This window comes from Lycorma delicatula, chromosome 5 (assembly GCF_047948215.1).
Source record: "Lycorma delicatula isolate Av1 chromosome 5, ASM4794821v1, whole genome shotgun sequence".
NCBI lineage: Eukaryota > Metazoa > Arthropoda > Insecta > Hemiptera > Fulgoridae > Lycorma > Lycorma delicatula.
In genome coordinates this window covers 98204699-98228389 of record NC_134459.1, presented here as the reverse complement: position 1 = coordinate 98228389, position 23691 = coordinate 98204699, and the positions used below count along the sequence as shown (strand labels likewise).

Genomic DNA, 23691 nt, shown 5'->3' with positions numbered 1-23691 from the left:
TTTTAACATTAATTTAAATTGCTTACCTGTTCTTTTTTCAGCATCGGTGAATGTAATTTCCTCAAGTAATACACCTGGGCTTCTACCTTTGGAATTGAAAGCAAAAATTGCTATACGAAAAGTAATATCTGGTTCTAAATCGAGTAGTAGAAAAGATGGTTGATCACTAGTAACGTTATAACGAGGAAATGGAGAATCAGTTGAATAGAGCTCAAGTACAAATTGTTGAGGCAAACCACCATCAAATCCAGATACACAACTTACTTCAACTGAGCTGGTTGTTTGATTCCATAGAGTACAGTTACGTACAGGAAATGGTTTACCTGAAAAGAAAAAGAAATAACTTTTTGTTATTTTCTGAAAGTTACGGAACGATATAATATTTACAGCTGTTGCTTATAACTTTTTGTATATTTTTTAATGCCATCTATAAATTGAAAATTACTACTCGAATGAAATACGGAAATTCAAATTGTGATATCTGGTATTATAATTTAAAAAATTATTTAATAACTAATATTACATGAATTTTTTCACATAACTTCAATAAAATACACTTTCTAAACTAATTTTTCTTACCGTATAAATGGTAAGAAAAATAAACGAAATTATATCGTTATTTTCCAATAACAGCTTTTAAATTTCAAATAAAATGCAAAATAATACAACGAAAATATTAGTTAAATTCATGTCATATTAAAAAAACAAAATTAAATGTATCATAATACATATTTAAACACATTAAATTAAACATAAATACGAGTAAAATTACTTTTTATGTAACATAAATAATATCGATTATTTTCCAGTTTGTTAAAATATTGGAAAAAATTGAGTCAACCTATGTTTGGGAATTTACTTAAATTTTGAATGGCACATAATGATTATTATTATTATTTACTTTGAATTTTGTTGTTTCATTTAATCATTTTTTCTTCTACTGTTTAAGTTACAGACTAAATTTAAAAAAAAAAGCAAAAATTAAAATTATCACAATGAATTAAGAAAAATATATGTGAACAAGTTGTAATTCCTATATATTTTTTGTAACAATACGTTTTAATCTTTATTTAAGATTACAAAAGTGAAAATAAAATGAAAAGTACACTTTTACATACTGAGGAAGGATTTTTACCAAGGAAAGATTACATAGTAAAATGGCGTAAAAATTTGAAGAAGTGTTTTCTGAAGGGTTAGGTTTGAAGTGGACTTCTGTATAGATGAACACTAAAAAAAAGAAAAAAAAAGACTAGAACCATTTGAAATGAAGAAAAGGAAAAGGTTAGAAGAAAAAATGAAAAATGAAGGAGATATAAAGATATTAATGAAAATTGAGCTTAATAAGAAAAAAAAATCAATCAGAATATGAACGGTAACTAGAAGAAGGAGAATGGATTAAAATAGTGGTAGAAGGAAAAACAACGTGAAAACAATGAGTGTTCGGAAGCAGACATTATAGATGATTTAAAAGGAAATGTGAACTATCGAAATTTTTGAAGCTTGGTGAGAAGTAGAAGAGGATGAAGTCGGACATGTCTATAATGACATAAGTCTAAGCTTATGTCTATAAAATTTATGTAAATTTTACTAATATTAATTTTGTGCGTGAGTGTGTGTTTGTGCGTGCGCGTGTGTTTATTCAATTTTTTTCCGAAAAAATTATTTTTTAGCTATTTTCAATGATGAAAAAAATGAACATTGTATGTATTAAACGTGTAGTGTAGAATGATCATGAGTTGTTCAATACAAATTGAATACCACTTGCATTTAAATGGGTTTGACGTCCTTATATACTACAGTATATTCAACTAAATATTGAAGACAGAGAAAAACCACTCCATTTCTTAAATTTCCTTAATAAGCTTGGTAAGGTATGCTTGATATTTATTAGAATGGCTAATCAATTTTCAAGAGTGATTAGTATCTTTATATTTGATCATCTGCAACTATCATATTTATGGTCTTTAACATTCGGTTTCTACAATATAAACATGAATTATTTATTTCTTTAACAAACCCTTCAATAACAAATACAAATATTCCTCTGATAGGCTCAATAAAATACATGTATTTTTTTCCGTATCTGTATAATTGTATAATTTCCTAAAAACGTTTTTTTACGTACATTTTTTAAGGAAACAAGAATTATTTTATTTTTGGAATAATATGTGTTTTTTTTACTCTAATGCAAATTTGCATTTCTGAATGTATTCAAAAACAAGTTAATGTTTTACCTTTTTCAAGAAATTTTAATTTAATTATTTATTTGTTAACTTGCATCGCTAGAAAGCCAATTATTTTTACAATAAATATGACTTGGTAAAATAAAGGTCTGTATATTAATGTTTATTTGTTTATTTTTTGTATTCAATTACATAATCAACAAAATTCCAGTAACTTTTGAAATTATTATAGTTTATTATAGTTATATAGAATCAAACATATAAAATAAATAAATATCAATTGACTAGCCAGTGAAAATTCTACTACAAGTAGACATTATATGATGATTTGTTTATATTATGACTGAGCGTACAAATTAACGATGTTTGTTGCTATGACTACAGCCAATGATAATAGAGGATCCTTCCCACTTTCACTTACCATTAAAATCTAATGTTCTTTTAAGTAATATATATAAATGAGCACTTTGTTAAATGCTTTCAGATTATATATATATATATATATATATATATCGTTTTTTAATTTTTACAAAAGCAGTAACCGGTTTTAATGTGAATTTGAAAAATATATACTGTTTTTAAAAGCCTACAATAAATTAATTTGAAATTAAACATATTTAAATTTTAATACAAACCGGTTTTACTATATTAGAGGGAAATTCAATAATTTTATTAACTGTATTAAATTATAAAATTATTATTCGAAGTTTTCATCAGTTAATAACAATTAATTGATCACTTTATGATATATATTCAATATTCTGAGTTTACAGGAAGTATCACCTAATAATAGTGAGCCCAAAAAAAAGAATTTATCTCATTCACAGCTTATTTATCTCAACTATTTGATTACTATTACAACTTAATAAACAACTAAATATGTAATTACTATTACAACTAAATAAAAATAAATTTTATTGATATACTGCGTATTTTGTGTGTTAGCTATGTTGTAAATTTTAGTAAAAAAGTATAATTTTTGTGTTTCTGGTTTTGTTACATAATTACTTATTATTATTCGCCCAGAGTCAAGGATCTTTCCTTTAGAGACAATACTAACAATATATCTATCATTTATAGTTTTGTTTTTTTTAATTTAAAAGATTTAAAATAAAAGAATATCATGGATCAAATTTAAAAAATAAAAATAATTTTATTTTATTTTTTTTTGTAAAAAGAAAAATTTAATAATATTTTCTTGTTATATTTTATGTGATAATCTTTTAATGAATTATTATATTATTTAGATAATCTTGGCCTAATTTTCTCATACCTGCAGAAACAACTTGGAATAAACATGGAGAAACTTGAGAGCCAATTGAGTTCTCTGCCCAACAAGATAGAGTTCCATAATCTAGATCTGCTATAGGAGTATAATGCAGAACACTAGTTGTACCGTTTGAAGAATAACGTTCGGATTCGACATCCAAAGTTTCACCAGAATTATTAAATTTCCAACGGAAACTTTTTGCCGGAGGATCAGCTTCTACTTCGCAAACAATATGAAGATTTTCTGCTTTTGAAGCACCAACTACCAGAATCCTATCTTGTTTACAAGTAGGCGCATCTATAAAAAAAGTAAATAAAATAATATTTTAAAAAGTATTATAATATTAATAGAATTAACATCAACTTTCATATCAAAATTAATTATTTTTAGGTCTAATTAATATTTAATAACCAATTATTAACAATTAGTCAATTAATATTCACATGAATAATTAATTGTTAAGCATTATTACATTAATTATTAAGTTAAAAAAATTCGTACATCACCATCCCGCTGTCTAAACAAAGTCATATACCTTTTTTCTCGTACAGTTTGTTAAAACGTACGTTTTCTTCAGGTACCTTCCTTTCCCAAAATGTCTTATCAAAATATAAACTAAACCTGATCTTAATGCAACTAATTTTGTATTGTACGATTTTACTTTCAACAACTCTGTCTTAAACTAATCAATTTATTTTTCGGTAAAAAAATAATTAAATGCACTTAGAAGAATGACCAGGTAAACTGTATTGTAAAATAAAATATGTCTTTTATATTTTCTGATAAAGTTTTGACCCTTTATGAAACATATTGGAAGGTAAGAATAATTGTCCTAAAAAATTTAGCTTTTACAGATTTTAATATTTAATATGATATATTAACGTACCAAAAAAAAAGAAAGAAAACACTAAATATTATAGTACTCACACTTAACGCGTAATGTAAGTTCGTTGCTAGGAGTTTCTCCTTCTTGATTGGTGGCTAAACATGAATATTTGCCTGCGCTCTGACGCGTCACCTTTTGTAGTACTAAGCTTTGGTTGATTAAAATAAGCCGAGCTGATACATTGTGACTTAGCAATTCATTCTGAAAAAAAAGTGTAATTCCTCAAATTTTTGTGAAATCATTTGTTCATAAATATATGTATATATATATATGATAATATTTTTATATAATATAAATTATTGTCAATCAAAAAAAATTGTAAATGTTTCAGGGAAAATACTACTACAACACTATTACAAGAATAAATTAGACCTGGAATGAATGATAATATATTTTCAATGAAAAATAAAACCAAAACTATGTATAAATGTTTGAAAATATATTCTATAGGACAGTATTTTCTTCTACCATTATTCCAATAACGTTTCTGCTTACATTTTTCGTAGAATTTATTATTCTCAAATAATTATTGCTGTGAGGCGTATCTTTATCTACACAGAACTCTATGGAAAATTCCACCTACAACTCTATGCAAAAAATGACATTAAGACACATTCTGGCAAGCTTAAACTTTCATTTGATCAATTTCGTACTAAGTTTCTTTTATATTTCAAAACCAGACTTTTTTTTAAAATACAACTCTGCTTAAACATACTTATAGTGAGCTAATGTTTTTTTTTTTTTTTTTTGTTAGTTAATCTCAACGAAAGAGATGTGATGAATAAAATGTATCACAACTTATTTTTAAATAGTATTCTTAACAGTGGATTGCATTTTTTATGTGGCCTTGCGTCATGAACTTAAATTGCCCTTTTACATTCTTCTCGGAGTTCGTTAAATTTATTTTAGTTTTATATATATAAAGTTTTTATTTATTTTTAAGTTTTTCATCTGTGATAGAATATTTAATCTTTTAAGTGATATTTTATCTGTTATTACTTGTAAATTTTAGCTTTTTAATATTTTAATTTTTAACTTAGGTTTAGTTTAAGTTAAATTTTTACTCTTCCCGTTATACAAGTTGGGATCATTTACACTCCTTTTGGACTTCATTAAATTCTTTTTAATTTATTTAAATTTGACGTTTTTAGTTTTAAACTTATTTTTAATTTTAGTTTTACGGCTGTGGTATTAGTTTTAAGTGTTTTTAAAAAAAAGAGATTTAGCTGTGATATTAGTTGTAAATTTTTGTTTGATTTTTTAGTTTTTAAGGTAGTTCTAGTCTTTCTTAGCTATTTTTCATTTCTATTAAATTTTATTCCGGGCGATGATAACGCCAAAGCGTTCTTCGCCCCACGAATCCTCCCCCCAAAAAAAGTATTCTTAATAGCGTTTCGTATCTTACTGAATTCATCCTGTAAAATTCGTTGTAGGATAAAGATATAACTCGTATTAAAATGGGATTCCTATAAAAAAACGTAACCAACCAAGTAACCCACATGTTAATTTGATAAAGTAAATAAAATTTTTTTTTTTTAGTTAAAAATGAATTATAATCTTAATTTTGTAGTGACTATAGAGAGTATATATGCTAAAAAAAATATTAGGATATCGGGGTTTAAATATCTCTTAACTTTGATATTTTAATAACTCTTAACTTTGATGTAATGAATCTCAAATAAAATGGAACAGCAACTCTTGCTGTTCTTCCTTAAAGTGTTCAATGTAAGACCTTTTTTCACGAGGCACACGTTCCACTGTTAGGATAGTTCATCCCATAGTTTAACCAGCATGTCTGAAGTAATGGAAGCGACAACTGTTTGAATCCTGTGCCTTGAGTAGGGTCGATAAGTAGGTATCGGGAGACAAATACACAAGATCCTTTATAAAACTCCAAAGGGAAAATTTAGATGGCATCAGATCAGGTGAGTTTAGAGGCTACCGCAAATAAGTTCAGTCATCGGTTCATGCCGTCCAATGTAGCGGTTGAAGAAATGGAAATTCCGTGCATAGTTATGGTAGTGAGGAGGCGCACTATTTTATGGCCAAATAATGTTCTTTGGTACACCTTGCAGTTGAGAGCCTTGAACGCAGCATATCCAAATAAGCAACCCTTGATACGCTTGCTTTAGTGATAAAGAACGGGCCGTAAACTTGCTGCCAAGCTGTTGCGCAGAAAATATTTAGTTTTTGGGTGTCCCTTTCACATTTTAAGATCTCATGGAAATTTCTCATACCCAGAAAAGGAATTTATATAAATTTAATTTTCCATCGAGAAGAAATGTTGACTCACCACTAAACATAATACAAACAAGAAATTCGTCACCTTAATGTTGCAGCAGTTCGATTGCAAAGTCGTCACGTAGTTAGTAGGCTTCAAAGGCTATAACTACTGTAAACGGTACGGACGCATATGTAAGCGTTTCCTTAAAAGATTTCATCCTTTTATCCTCGCATCGCTAATTCGTAGTTCGCCTTCTTAAAAGTTTTCTTAGGACTTCTCAGGAAGTACTCCTCTCTGACACGTCCAACATTTTCGTCAGACACCCTCAGTTGCTCCATGTTACAGAAAACCCCGGTCCTTTCCAACTGATTATGCAATTAAAGAGGATCACAATTAAAGTTTATACGGTCGCAAGTCGAACCGTAACCACAGATTCAGATTTATCAAACTGCAAAATATGGATCTTTTCGGAAGATTTTCTGTTCAATGAAATCGCCAACTTTTCTAGTTGCGCAATCAAGCGGAAATCTATCTAATGTTATGCGCGCATCTAAAAATGTCCTTTTTGCTTTTTGTTTCTAGACTTAATTCAACACTGGACACCTCGTTCAAAAGGTATAATAGATTAAATCCCCGATATTACATTTTTTCACCTGGTATTTCCTCTTCTGAAAAGAGGTATTGTCTACATATAACGCATTGTTATATGATGTACAAAAGTAATTAGCACGGTTTTATTTTCATATTTTTTATACATCCAGTTATATTTGAACTGTGTCATTTATTTGGATGAAATTCATTCTGATGAGCTTGGAATACCGAAATACAAAACAGTATATTTGGCTCCATAAAGCAAATAAAGAGAGCCCCACATCATTACTTAGTTTTCAAAGTAAAACTGCAATGGGATGCTTGTTTATTTTAAAAATAACATGCCAGTTTCAAGAGTAATTTGTGTCTCACGTCAGATCTTCTATAACCTTTTTGGCTATGATATTTAAACATGTATAAAGTAACATATTAAAGAAAAAATATTTTAGTTTACATTTTCACTTAAAAAAGACATTTGGTATGAATTTTAACCAGTAGTAAACATTAACTGGTAAAAATTAACCAAATAAAAATAAAGGATAAGGATTCAAAGGAAAAATGATTAATTTTTTAAAAATAAATATTATTAAAATATTTTAATACTCTTATTAATCTACATAAAAAAGATATATCATAAGCGCCACATAAGCTGGAAGTTGTGCGTGAGATACAAAAATGGAATTTTGTAGCCTATGAAAAAATGCCATGTCTGACCGGGGGATTTGAACCCGGGAGCTCCGGATGAAAGGTCAAGATGCTACAACTCATCACGGATATCGACATCAACCAAATGTTTATTAGACGCGTTTAGCTTTTTTTTAAAAAAAAAACCATCTTCCATGAAAATCAATTATTCATGTAAAAAAATTACAACAAAAAACTTCGATCTATTGGAACTTTTTTTTATTCTAACCAGTGATATTGGATTTCACAAGAATTTTTTTTTTATGTGTTTTATAAAATTGTGTATATATATATTTATATATACACATTAAAAAAAAAATATATATATATATGTGTATATATTTAAAATTAAATTAATAATTTTATTTATATGTATTTATCTATTTATTTAGATGTATATATTTTTCTAAATGGATCTAATATTAATTAGTTTTATTACTTTTTACTGTAAATTAAAAAAAAAAATTACTGTAAAACAAAATTAGATTTTTGTTATTTAGTTGAAAATTACACTATTTTTATTTAATAAATTTTTATGATATTCTTTATTTAATCATAATTGAAAACGCAATAGAGTACTAGATCGTGGATGCCGGGTGTATTTTGGTAGTAACCAAAATTAACCACACATCTCAGAATGATCGCCTTTTCTTTCTTTTCCTGTTTAGCCTCCGGTAATTATCTTTCAGATAATACTTCAGAGGATAAATGAGGATGAGTGTAAATCAAGTGTGGTCTTGTACAGTCTCAGTTTGACTATTACTGAGATGTGTAGTTAATTGAAACCCATTCACCAAAGAATACCGGTATCCACAATCTAGTATTCAAATCCGCGTAAAAATAACTGACTTTACTAGGACTTGAACGCTGGAACTCTCGACTTCCAGATTAGCTGATTTGGGACGACACGTTCACCACTAGACCAACCCGGTGGATTCAGAATGGTTGTCTTGAGCGTTCAATACTACACGTGTACAGTACATTAATAGTTACACTCCAGTCGCTAATGACTTTAATTGTTGATCCGACTATAAATAAAATTATATTAAAAAATAATCATTTAAAAACAAAACTACAAACTAATCTATAAATTTAGGTAAATTATGCACAAACATGAACTTATATTTATCCCATGACAAATGCCGATAATACATTAAAACGAAAGTATAAGAAGAGAATTTCAGATTTTTATAATATCTTTAACAAACTAAAATGTTTATTTTTTTATTTTTTTAACATTTCTTTAACAAACAAGTCAATGTAAATAATAATAATGTAATAATAGTAATAATGTAATAATGAAAAGATCGCCTTATATTAAGGACTGAACAGATGCACTGCTTCCTTCACAGATATTCTTTTGCCACCAAAAATTTGCAAAAAAATCTCAAACAAATTCTTTAAAAACCTGTAAAAACGGTTGGTTTTATTAAAAGTCGACCATTACAGAATAAGCTATTTGCTAAACTGTGTGATGAAATGGACGAAAAGAAAAATTTTCTATTTTTCCATACAGAAGTCAGATTTTTATCGTGGGGGAAAATGTTAGCCCGGTTATTGGAATTGTGAGAAGAATTAATAATGTATTTCTTGGATAAACAAAAGCCATTTAAATTTTTTTTTACAGAATAATGAGATTATGTTGCTGTTGGCTTACTTAGGTGATGAATTTTCTCATTAAATGACTGTAATGTGAATTTACGAAGACGCGATGAAAATATTTTATTAATGACAAAGTTCATGCTTTCATTAAGAACCTTGATTCTCATTAAGAATCTTGATTATTCGCCTTCAAAGCAAACATTTTTGACATGTTTCTTCACTTCCAATTGTATTGAACAAAATTTGGATAAGAAGACACTATTATTCACTACAGTTTCGATAGCATGAAGATGCATTTGCGTGAGCTATTCAGTTGGTGGAGTGTTTCCCGGAAGATAAAAAGGATTTCTCGAAGAGATGGGTACTGAATCCGTTTAGTAAAAACCTTGTTGCAGCTGCTAAGTTACCAGTTGACATTCAGACCAGATCATCGAAATATCTGCCGATAAACATTACAATTACAATCCACATATGAAGATTTAGATACGTTTTGGTTTGCTCGTCGAAGTGAGTAGGGAAATGTAGTCAAAGAAGCATTGAAAATATTAATCCCTTTCGCCTCGTGTTACCGCTGTGAAAAGGGTCTTTTATCTATGGTTGCGCTTAAAACTAAATGTGGGAATAATCTTTTATTGTTTGAAAACAATTTGATTTTGTGTGTTTCTAACATAGATCCACGCATGGTGAAACTTTTAAATGCAAAATAAATACTATTTCATTAATTTATTTTCTTTAGATGTGTACTTATAAATATAGGTAAAATGTATATAATAATACATTTTTTCTGATAAAATGATTTCATTATTGTTTACATGTAAAGTTATAAGCCAATTTTGCAACTTCCCCTTTCATATCATCGTGACCCCACGGCTAGCTGGTCGGATAGCTGAGAAACGCTATTCTAGACGGTAATACTCTTTTTCTTATCTGTTGTTACACAGGTCTTGAGAAAATAATTTTATTAATTACAATTAATTACCATTTTACAAGCATCTAATTTATTTATTTAATAAAAACAAGTATTAACTTTTTATCCAAAAACCTATGAAGGTATTCATTTTTATTTATTATTTCATAGATTTCAACTAGAATATGTTTAAATTACATACGGAACACACAATTTAATTGACTAAACAAAGAATAACTTTTATTCCTCAACAATCTATTCTTAAGTATGCTATAATATTAAATGCGTAATAAATAAGCTATTAAAAATTAATGTTTACTATAAATAATTTAGTGTAATGTAAAAAAAACATTAGAGCAAATACATTATAATAAGAAATCTTAGTAATCAAAAAATATTTATTCCTGATAATGGAAGACTGACATTTATTGCTTAAAATGTTCAACGTTTATGTGGTAATTTTAAGATTTTAATTTATTAAATTATTTTTATATTAACCTTATAGGATAAATAAATATTAAGTACATCTAGAGAATGACAAAGTACAAATCTAAAATTAGACATAAACGATACGGTTCAATGGCTATGTACGAAATGTAGATCATTTTTTTATAATAAAATAATTAATAAGGGATGATAATTGATATATTTTTGTACAAATAATATCATTTGTAGTTATCATTTAATGATGATTAATAAATTGTATGGTTTTTTCCTGGTAATTAGGTTATGTGTGGTAATAGTTAATCATCATTTTAGCAGTTGAATACAGCAAGTTTATGTGTAACATATGATTTGTTAATAAAGTGCGTTTATTTGCACCTGTACTAAGTTTTTTTTTCATTTTAAGGACATTTAGCGTAAATTTACTATTGCACATGAATTTTGGGCTCTATTTAATTTAAATTACTTCAATTATCAGCTGGACCACCAAGACTTTGACTGCAGTGGAGTTGATAGTTTACGTCCTATCAAAAGAATAAATGCGGAACTTTAATAATACTTGTGTAAATTATGTAAGACATCAGCTGGAAATGAGAGTAAAATAACATATCTGATTATTGTATGTATTATTTTAAAATAATGCAATTTTGTAAATTCCATGCATCATCTTCTCTCTAATTATAAATACATAAATATACTGTGTCACGTTCTTCTTACTCTAACATAGTTGTTATATTATAACAACTAAGATTTGACCAGCTGATATTTATCATCTAGTATAGTAATTATTGTTTAGTCAGTATTGACTAAGACGTCATGGCATCATCATTGTAAACACTCATTCATTTACACATTAACCTTACAATGAAATAATTATAAGATTAAAATAAATATAAACATGTAAACAATAAGACATAATAAATTGTGAAATTAAATCGAAACTTAACAGTGTGATATTTTCACTATGTATGTATTATTGAACCGGCAAATATACATGTAGGGAATAGTGAAACCTAACTTTGGTAATGAACCAAGGCGGATATTGTTCTACACAATTATAATACGTTATTATAAAATAACATTATATTGGTAATAATTGGTCACAGGTCCAGATACAAGCCACAGAATACATATAATTTGTTTTGATTTTTTTATTCTTATTTTCCGGACAGAATCAATTTCTGAACTATATTTATATTAAGAATGTGAACGTTCTGAATCACTGATTATTTTTTACAAGATATCCAAGAATCGCGATTTCTGTAAATTTACACGTTATTTCCATATATTTAAGATAATTTAGCGCATTTCAAATTAGAGTAAAATTGACAGGTTAAAAATTACTCATAAAATGTAGTTTTCCCTACGATTTTGTCACTGTAATATTTTATTATAGATTTTCTTTATAGAATAAAAATTCATAATTTACCATAAACAGTGAATATAGGAATATATAAAACAATTTATGATTTTCTATTGTTAAGTTATTAAACTTCAAACTTATTGGTAAGGATATTATGCGTATATTATAATTATTTTGTACCAATAATATTCGGGATTACAGTTAAAATGAATTTTACTTTCCCGGCATATATAGCTAGAAGAGTTACATTACAGGGAATACTAAAACGGGGGGTTGCAAATATTTACGTTTTAGGGACCAACTAGTACATCCAGACCAAAAAAAAACATGTATGTGCATACTCGTGTACATATATGAAAGTCGTACTGCTTTTATCCTTAAATATCAGGATTGAGCCAACATATTTTCTTAAATTTTGGCAAAAATATTTCTACATATGAGTCATTGATCATATTATTTTTTCAAAATTCGTTTAAGGGGTGGAGGAATATCGTGAAAATTTCGATTTTCTTCAGAGGCATTTTAGAGAACTTTATTAGAGAAAATTTTTTTATCTACAATGTATATCTAGATAACTCCAAAAATCCTTTTTTTAAAAAAATCAATTACCTCTTAAAATAGAAGTTTATGTTCTGTTATTTTATCTACTTTTGGTTTAAATATTTTTCAAACATTTTTTGTAAGTTTATACTTCATATACAAAGCTATCAAGAAATGTAGCAATTTTTTTAAAATTGTAGTCCACCGATCTAAAATGCAAAGAAGTTTTTAAAAATTTTATTTTTCCTATTTTTGCTTTTATGAAAGGGTCGTTAGATTTAGAGAAATCTTAACTTTACTTAAGACAATTTGTTAATCTTAATTTGTATGTGAATATTTAAAAAAAACTCTTTCTTAAAATTTATTCCCCATCACTAAAAAATATATATTCTGTATTTTTATTTTTTTTAACTCTACCTCTTTTAATTTTTATTGTTAACCAGGAAAATCATAAAATACTTTGCCAGCATTTTAATAGTACTTATCATAACTTACTTGAGAGTACTACTTTTCAGTAGTATTAATTTTTGATTTATCAGTTAAATATTTTTCTTAAGACGTTCAAAAATATATTTCAATTGAAAGAGTAGCGAATAATTTCTATATTTCATTATTAAATCCTCAGTGTTTTTTCTGTCACCAAATGTAGTATCGTATTAAGCAAGTATATCGAATATAATAACAGTATAAAAACCTAAAATATGTTTTTATTATTATTATTAATAATAACAGCGTATCCTTTTTAGTACCAGGCAATGATTTAAAAGCGAACTAATGAAAATAAATACGTTACGCTTTATGAAACATATCGAATTTCATAACTAAAATATTTTTTATGAAAGCAAATGGGAGAGAAATATAAATGGTATTTTGAGAGGTCTGAAAATTGAGGAGGGTGGTTTATAATGAAACCTTGCTATAACGTTGAATAGAGAGAGAGAGAAAGCGATCGAGTGGAGGGGGTTACATCGGATCTGGATTATGTGGCGAGAAAGCGATCAAAGAGTGTTGCTTAAGTTCAAAGCCAACAAGCAAGCGATTATGTTTAGAATCGAGCGACAAAGACATGACTTCATTACGCTTAATGTTCTGTACGCTTAGTGATGTAAGGACTCTCTTAACAGACTTTACGAATAACATATAACGAACTGGTACCCTTTGTACCTAAAGCAAAATAGCATTCGTTTTTTTTTGTTTCTATACATCTTATTTACTTACTGTTTATACTCTCTGAACCTGTAGAAAAAAAAAAAAACGTTAACATATAGTTTTCTGTATGATCCTAACATTTCTCTCTCAGCTCTTACGCTTTCAACAAGATGAATGAATATTAATTACAATTCTATTAATTTTCAAGCTCTTATAATTTTACAAAGAAAATTTAAACATGAAAATTACTATGTATATTAATATCGTATAAGTTGCTACTTGTAACGGTAATCAAAATTGAATTTAATAGATTTTCTAGAATAAATGTGACATACAACTTAACGTAATATTATTTTATTATAATAAAGTAATATAATTTTCTATTTGTAATAAACTGTCATTATCAGAAATACTGAAATACTTTACGTAAAAAATTTAAATGTTTTTGTTAAAATTTAATAATAAATATCACATTAGATAAAAGTTATAGTTTAATTAATAAAAAAAAAATCTTATTAATTAATATTTGATGCTGTTTGAATAAAAACTATAACAAAATTAACACAAACTTATTAATTTATATAAAAACACTTTTAATCCACGATTAATAATTAGTTCGTCACTATATTTTTCCATATGACTTAAAATTTTAACAAGTTAACGTTTAATTTGTTAAAATTTGTTGTTAAACGATTACCAAGATTTAAAAGTTTTAACAATTGAGGTTTGTAAATTTGAAATTTCCGAACGTTTCACACTATACTTTTTTTATTTATTAATGAAATTGGTGTAATAATGCACCCCAAATATTATAATGATCCCTCAGTCACATCTTGAGATGAATGCCAGAAAAACGGAAAATTGTATTGTTTTTCATAGTACATTTTGAATTACAAGGTACAGTTTTTTATAGCTACATATTTATTGTGTGTGTGTGTGTGTGTGTGCGCGTGTGTGTGTGTGTGTGTGCGTGTGTGAGTGCGTGCGTTTCGAGAGTCAATTTGTCAATTAATAGTTATATTAAAAAACTCAATTTTTATTTCAACATTCTGATTACATATTTATTACAAAAATTAAAAAATATATATATGAAAGAATCTTTTTACGTAACGACTGATTATTAAACTTGTATTTATATTGAAATCATCGGAATTACTTAATTATTATTAAATTACTTAAAGTCGGGGCGATTATACAGGAAATTAATTTATCCGATCTGACAAATTGATTTCATATTAAATTAAAAAATTCCCTTTTGTAAAATTTCAGGAATTATTCAATCGGACACGTCTTTTTTAAAAGAATGTGTGAAATACAAATTATTTTTATTGTAATAAAATGTCCTGATGTTTCAAGACATACGGTTTTTGCATTAGAAAAAAATAATAATTTCAATTCGAAATGAATGTAAGGTATTTAAATTTTATTGTTTCTTTAAATCAATAGCGTAATAAATGTACCTGGATATTAATAATTGTTATCTTGCTACACCAGTAATTTTTTTATTCAAAAACGAATATTTGAAAAAAAAAATGTCCTAAACATCTAAAACATTTCTGTCTCAACTAAAAATATTTTTATGTTATTCTTTTTTTTTTAGTTTATCGTACGGATTGTCTGTTTGCTTATTGTAGCTGTACAAGATTTCATCAGTCTTATTTGGACATGCTTTGAGGTTAAAACTGTGCAAATTGACCATTCGAGAATATTTTCAAGAATATACAGTGTGCATGCTTTGTTTTATAAAAACAAGATTATGTTGACAAATTAACTTAGTTTAAAAAAGAAAAAATCTATTAAAAAATATATTTAATAGATATTTAAGAGAAGGTTTTAAATTAAAAAAAGATTATAATAATAACAATAACGTGAAACTCGTTTAATTAAAGAAATTTTAAGAAAGCTTATGCAAGATCTTGTAATAAAATATTAATTTAAGATAGTTATTAAGACTTAGAAAATTTGATTAATTTTATAATAAAACAACATGGTTAAAAAAAATTAAAAAGAAAAATATAAAAATGTATCAGAAAATGTATGAAGAGACAAGGATAAATATAGTTTGATGTTAGAAATTAATATTAAATACTAGGGAATGATAAAATAAATTAAATCGCTTACATTTACAGAGAAATAAAAATAATAATTATTATATTTGTTTTAAAAGCTTACTTCTGTAGAGTCTAAATAATTAACTCCATATTTTAACTTATTTATGTATTTTAACTTTTATATTTCTAATGACTTTATAAAAATTCTATAAGTAGTTCTATAAAGTGAAGTTTATAAATATTTTATTAAATTATTATGGCAAAGAAATAAGCAATTTATAAAAAGAAGAGTGATGACTAGCTTTTTAACTTATCGTGTCATTAATAATTTATGCTGTCCTTGCAATTCTTATACTGAACCATTCTCATAGTTCTGTGTACAAGAATGGTTTTTCTCGTAAATCAAAGTAAGAAATTTCGTTTAAGAATGAAAACAGATTATTTCACTAAAGGACTAATTTCTACTGCATTTTTATTTTTTTAGTAAATCTTCTTGCTAATCTTGTAGTTTACTTCCAGATAATTTTAAGATGAATGAATGATTTTTAAATGAAAAATGAATATCTTTGAAATAAGAAGATATATATTTTTTTCTCACCTTAATTGTTTAACACTACTTTATTATAATATACAGAGAAGTAGATAGATGTCGTTTTGATATTCAACCAATTTGTTATCCAAAATTTCAAAAAGTTTAATTGGGAAACTAGAGTAAAATACTCGTATAATACATATTCCAGCATTACAGAGTCAAGACAAACTTGATACAATTACTTTGGTTTTGTGCATTTATTTTCCTTATTTTTATTAGGCCGCAGCTTTATGGTTGATTTATATTTTTGAACAACCTTTTTTTTCATACCGGGAGTGATTTTCGTTGATTCCAGAAAAATTTAAACAAACATAAAAATAAAAAAGCTGATAACATAGTTGTTATACTTTCCTGGAATTGGTTATTTATTCTTATACGGTGGAAAAATAATACTTAAAAAAAAATTTTTTTAATGTATATTTTAAACATTTGATCGGCTACTCCACTTTAAATATTGCCTCCAAAGAATTTTTTGGGTAATTTGCAACTACATTGCTTATATTAGGAATACAGAAAAAATAGAATAAAAAAAATATACAATGAATAAAAGATAGTTTTTTCGATTTTGGGGACGGGTAGACATTTTTTTAATTGGAAAGGAAAGCATGTTCGCAGAAACTAAGCTTAATACTAGTATAAAGTGGGATTATTTTATTAAATTTTGAGAAAACTAATCCCCAAAAAACAAAGAAACCCGCCTTCTAAAGATATTAACCCCAAACGTTTACCAACAAATTGTCCCATATATACGAAAATTTTTTCAAATTACATCAAAATCGGTTAATCAGGTCAAATGTTATTAAACTTCATACTTGTCAACTCACATTCTTAAGTACGTATGAACATTACACCCTTTTTGTTTTTTTTGTGGTTCCTACGTCATTTAACATCAAGAAATGCAAAAAAAAATCCATATCCAATTTGTTTACTGATCACCATACTTTCCTTCTTGCAGCATAGCTCTAGAGCTATGACTTAAAAGCATTAACTTAAAAGCATTAACTTAAAAGTATAAACTTAGAGAATAGTAATTTTAATTATTCTTTATTTTTATCGAAGCCAGTATCAAATCAATGGGGTTAATAAATTATTTTTGATTTGGCATCGATTTCCTATAATAAAAGTTTAATGAATTAATTTTTATTTTACTTCTATTTTTAATAAAATTATAATTACATTTTTATAAATTTTATTTTAATTAAATCACTAAATTAAAAAAAATTAATTTGAAACATTTTTCTTCAAAAGATCTTACTTAAAACATAAACCTTGATGGTTACTTCGATTGTTAAACAATCATCATAAGTAAGACACTAAGGAAAGCATCAATTCAAAATTGAATAAAATAAAAATAAAACAAAAGAAATAAAAAAAAACGATGTTAGTCGACAATAAAATTTCGTTACGAAATATCATACTGGGGATTTAAATAAGATTAAAAAAAAAACTGAAAACTTTTAGGACTTTCCCGTCACGTGTTCCGGGAAAATCCTACAACTGTGGGTTGTTTCTGACGCACAGCTTACACACTAGGTAATTTAAAATAGTATTTTATTTAAATGTAATATGTATTGTTTATTTAAATCAACAATACTAACTAAAGCGCGCGCGCAACGTATTTAATTTGCGCGGTTGTGGTGGTACTAGTGGCGACAGTCGGCCTAACTAAACTAATGCAATTTACAACTTAACATAGAATAAATTTTGCTTGTACGGTCGGCAGCTGGTGTAGCCGCGAGGCTGAACGCACGGGGTACTGAGTCAACCGGGCGATCGAGTTCGAGATCTAGCCAGACCGAGTTAGGTTTTTACACTTTAAATATTATTTATTATTTAATTCTACCGCTCACCTGTGACGTCACAACAGAGGACTTTTTTTTTGAAATATTGTTAACAATTATGCATCAGAAGAATATGACCTTAATTAGGTAAAATTTCAAGGTACTGAGGGTACCTTTCTCTATAGCTTCACTTCCTTGATCTTTTAAAGTAAATATTTAGTGCCACCAGTGACCACACATAGAAGTAATCGGTGAACATTAGTCGAATAGTTCTGAAGATATAGGTGATTTAGAAACCAACACCGAACAGCACGTACATATGAATATCAGCATTCAGAAATTTTCCATTCATTTTTTTTGGTTTCCTTAGTTGTCAAAACGTCAAGGTCCGTTGAAAACCGCATATGCCCAAATTGGGCAGATTAAAATATTTTACCTTCTAGAGCTGTACCACTATCTAGACGGGTATAAAAACGGGTTTTATTTTAGATAATCCGAACAAATTTAATAAAATTTAATGTAAATTTAATTTATCTTTCTTTTTCCTGTTTAGCCTCCGGGAATTACCGTTCAGGTATTACTTCAGAGGATGAACGAGAATGATATGTATGAATGTAAATGAAGTGTAGTTTTGTACAGTCTCAGTTCAACCATTCTTGAGATGTGTGGTTAATTGAAACCCAACCACCAAAGAACATCGGCATCCACGATCTAGTAATCAAATCCGTATAAAAGTAACTGTCTTTACTAGGACTTGAACGCTTCCAAATCAGCTGATTTGGGAAGATGCGTTCACCACTAGACCACCCCGGTGGGTTAATAATTTAAGATATCTAAACCAATTAAACTTTTGTGTGTGACAATTCAGTGGCACTAAATTGTCTGACCAGGGTCCACGGGGTGCACTCATTTTATAGGTTGATTAGATAAAATTTGATCAAGAAAGATATTGATGGCATGAATCTTAAACTAATCAAAGAGAGATCTCTATTTATGGATCACATTTTAAGGATGGCCATTAGTTTAATATTCTTGTAATTGAACATTTTGAAAGGCTATTGGATATTGGTGTCCTATTGTTTTTACCCAAGGGATGCAAAACTATCCAATTCCTGTGTACTATATTAATTTTTCAAACCGTCTTTTTTAACTAACTAAATTTCTGACCTATTTTAAACAAATATTCTAAGCTACAGTCGATTGCTCTGGTCTTCTACATTTAAAATTAACTAAATGCTCCTTCATTCTAGTATTATTCTTTCAGTTTACCCTATTATCCTAAATTGTAATTATTGTTTTTACAAATCAATTTATAAATTTCCGATGTTTCGACGGATTACTTTTAGTATTATTGTTATAAGTGGATTCAGGCTTTATCTATGTTCTTTTTTTTTTTGGACGGAGACAATTATTTGTATCTTTACGTCCTTGTACAACGTAAAGGAAGTATTGTAATTGCGAAAAAATGTCGGTTTTCAGATTTCAACGAAAATATCCATTTTTACCATCCCTACATCCATTTCGACTAGTTTCGGCATGACATACGTACGTACGTATGTGCGTATGTGTCTTGTATAACTCAAAAACGATGAGCCGTAGGATGTTGAAATTTTGGATTTAGGACTGTTGTAACATCTAGTTGTGCACCTTTTCTTATGATTGCAATCGACTAGACCAAAAGTGTTTAAAAATCCCAAAATCCAAAAAAAAATAGGATATTTTACTTTTTCTTAACTGCAGTAATACGCTATCATTGACAGCGTTTCAACGATATATCATAAGTGGTACTTATTTTCATTGGTTTCAGAGTTATAGCCAAATAAAATTTTAATTAATGAAATATTTGGATCTTGCAAGGGGAGTCGGTTCAAATCCGACTTCATCTCTTTTTTTAATTTGATTATATTGATTTATTAATAATTATTAACTTCTGATTGTAAACAAGTTTTACAATAAATTATAATTCAATAATAACAATAAGAAACATATATATATATATATATATATATATATATATATATATATATATGAAAAAATATCAGAAATTTTTAATGAAATCAAATTTTACGTACTTTTCGTTTTAAAAAAAAAGTGTATATGTAATTTAATAGGCGTAAGAAGTCATGTGGTATCCACATGAGATCTTTTTTATTAAATTTTTTAATCTAAATTACTTATTTTATAATGTTTTATAATTATTATTTATTTGTCAGTATTATTGTTTTTTCTATTACATATTTAAAATTAATTAATTAATAATCATCCGCCAATTAGTGTTAAATTAGGTTAGCGTTTAATTTAAGTAAATAAGTACATGAAGCTGATTGATGTGTGTTGTCTTAATAAATGATGAAACTGATTGCAAAATACTTTTCAAAAAATGTATAAGTATGGCTTTTATAATTATTTGCATTTCTTAAGTTTCATTTTTCTTAGTTAAATATCAAAAAGTATGGGAATGTAACTATTTTCTCAAATATCAGTCCAGAACGTATAAAATATCAACATTTTACTGTATTCGTAAAATACCTAAGCACTTTCAGGTTATAAGAATTAAAAGATAAAATAATAAATAATTTTCAGCTAAATTATTCTACAACAAGCTTTAAGTAAATAAATTAATAACGTAAGAATAATAAACAATAATATAAAATTAGATATTTATTAAAATATAATGAAACAATAAAATTATATTTCAAGTTTTGATATTTATTTTGTACACAAACGTATTTTTCAACAGGTTGTTTTTAGTATACGTATTAGATCAAATAAAATTGATTGTGAAAAAGGACGATTTAATTGATTTGGAATATTTTATCTTATTGAACATCCATCGATCAGCAGCGTTCTTATCATAGGGAATGAAAGTTAGTGTTGTACGTAGACTGATAGACGGCGAGTTGAATGAAATGATTGTTTCGAGAATGAATGGTAACACTAACTGAAACAACATAACAAACACCAGGAGTAACTAACGAAGTTTTGTTAGCAATTCCAATTATAATGATTTAACTTGATGAATCAAACAAAACAGCTTTGATGGTTTCTATCTACTACCAATATTAGTATAATTTGTGTGTGTGTGTGTGTGTGTGTGTGTACGCGCGCGCGCGAACAAATCTTGTTGCGTACAAGAGTTAAATATACAAATATGTAACGTGATGAATGTCTGCGTATGTCACATACTAACGTAAGTCAAATCAATTCTAACATTTGCAAATTTATGCGATCCTATACGTGTGCGTATATAAGTGTCTGCGTGCTGCGTGCAAGAGGAACACAAAATAGTAACAAATGAATGTATTAATCCTAGCACGTTTTCGCTCTTAAATTATGCAAATAATGTGGTTTAAATTATAGATACACTATGAGCATTGAGCGAGTATTTCTCTCTCATGCCTCCCGTCCAACACTCTTCTCAAACAGCTCTAGAACGTAACCCTAGAGCTATATAGAGTTCAGATGGCCTACATTATAACCTTTACGTACATACTCGACTACGCTATAACACTATAAACCGTATATATTATGTTTATAAAACCATTGTAACCCGACTCACCAATACTAACAACGCTTAGTTCATAATACGTAATTACCCCATGTAACAAACCAACATTACTTGTGTTTGTGTTGATGCATACAATCATCAGTGTGTGAACTTATATAAGTAAATAAGCCAAAATAGTCGTGTATACATTAATCTATGCTGAAAATTGTTAACATTATTATTTAATTATTCCGTTTCAATAAATTTTGTTATTTAAATTACAACGTATTTAACTGAAATTAAACAAAACATAGCGCCTAATATTTTTCAACAAATAGTTAGTAAATAGGTCTATTAAATATATTAATAGCAATTCTTCATATTTATAGAAGACACACATATATATATTTATCTAAATATTTGTCTGTATTTTATATCATACTCATATCATCTTCACTGTTAAACGTTTTCCATTTAAATAAATTAATTTTATTAAATACTAGCTGACCCGGCAATGCGTCGCTATTGCTAGATTATATATATTAAACGAACACAAATGAAAGTTTGATAAAAATTAAAAAACTGCATTCAAAAATTTAACCTTTCCTTTTTTCCCCTCTTTCCCTCTTCAAATATTCACCCCTTCTCCTCTTTCCTTTTTCCCTTTGCCCTTCTTCCCTTTTTCGAAAAAAAAATATTTCTGTTCACGCAACTAATAGAAATTCTGAATAGAAGCCAAATTGGACATAAATACAATTTTTTGAAATATCTCAACCCCCGCGACACACAGCAGGTCCAAACTAAATCAGAAACCTTCCGGGCGTGCGCAAAACTCACGAAAGTTTCATCACAAACGGATGAATGGTATAGAAACGCCTACGGGACAAACAAACATTCATTTTTATATATATATATATATATAAAAGATTTTAATTTGTTAATATTAATTCTGTTGTATGTTTTACTTGTGCCAGTCATTTAATAAAATAAAATAGCTCATTTATTTTTTAATTAACGCATCGATTTGACTGATAAAATTCTAATTAGTTATTGTAAATAATTCGAAATTTGTAAATAGTCAAGTTTTTCAGTTAAGCCAATTAGTTTTAGTTAAGGTAATCATAAACAGGTTTCATTATTGATAGTGTCAAATATATCTTCATTTCATCCTGATTGTATCTACGTCATTGCAGTACATAATTATTTAACTATGTAGAGTGGTCTAAAAGTTTTGAAACATTTTGATTTAATTATAAATTCACCATTGTTAAATAATTTCATGTGTAGTAATTATTATTATTATTATTAATTAATCATTATAAAATATACAACACTGAGTGTTTGATTTCATTCACAATTCTACATTTTAACCATAATTACTTGTCAATTTTCTAAATAAACTATATATAATGTTGCATTTTGTAATAAATAATTTATAGTTTATCTTACAAGCAATTTGAAAAAATGGAGGAATTCAACCTGAATAAAAATTTGTAATTTATTAACGAAAATTAAAAAAAAATTATTATAAGTTTATTTATTTTTTTAGATTGAGAAAAAGTGGATTGCTTCTTAAGATAAATGGGTAATTAATAAGTTGATTTATTCTGTCTTATTTAAGTACATCATTCTTCAGAAACTCTAGTGGCTGTGATAAGTGTAAAAAAAAAAATTGGATTTTATTTACGTGAGATTATTCAACTGATATGGCAACATTAAGTACATTAGACACCCTCAAATAGACCCATCGGGTTGGTCTAATGGTGAACTGGTCGTGGCAAATCAGCTGATTTTGAAGTCGAATGTTCTAAGGTTCAAATTCTTGTGAAGGCAGTTATTTTTATACGGACGTGAATACTAGATCGTAGATAACGGTGTTCTTTTGTGGTTGGGTTTCAATTAACATCATAGGAATGGTCGATCTGAGACTGCGGAAG

General features: G+C 27.3%; 1 protein-coding gene across 1 annotated transcript in view; it reads right to left on the bottom strand.

Moving 5' to 3' along the window:
- The window catches only part of LOC142325715 (nephrin-like), an 885014-nt gene that overhangs the window by 69596 nt on the left and 791727 nt on the right, over positions 1-23691 (bottom strand). The window contains exons 9-11 of the mRNA XM_075367746.1: positions 4381-4540; positions 3457-3750; positions 27-323 (exon numbers count right to left, since the gene is read on the bottom strand). Coding sequence (XP_075223861.1) covers positions 27-323; positions 3457-3750; positions 4381-4540 — 751 coding nt within the window. The remainder of the gene's footprint in view (positions 1-26; positions 324-3456; positions 3751-4380; positions 4541-23691) is intronic.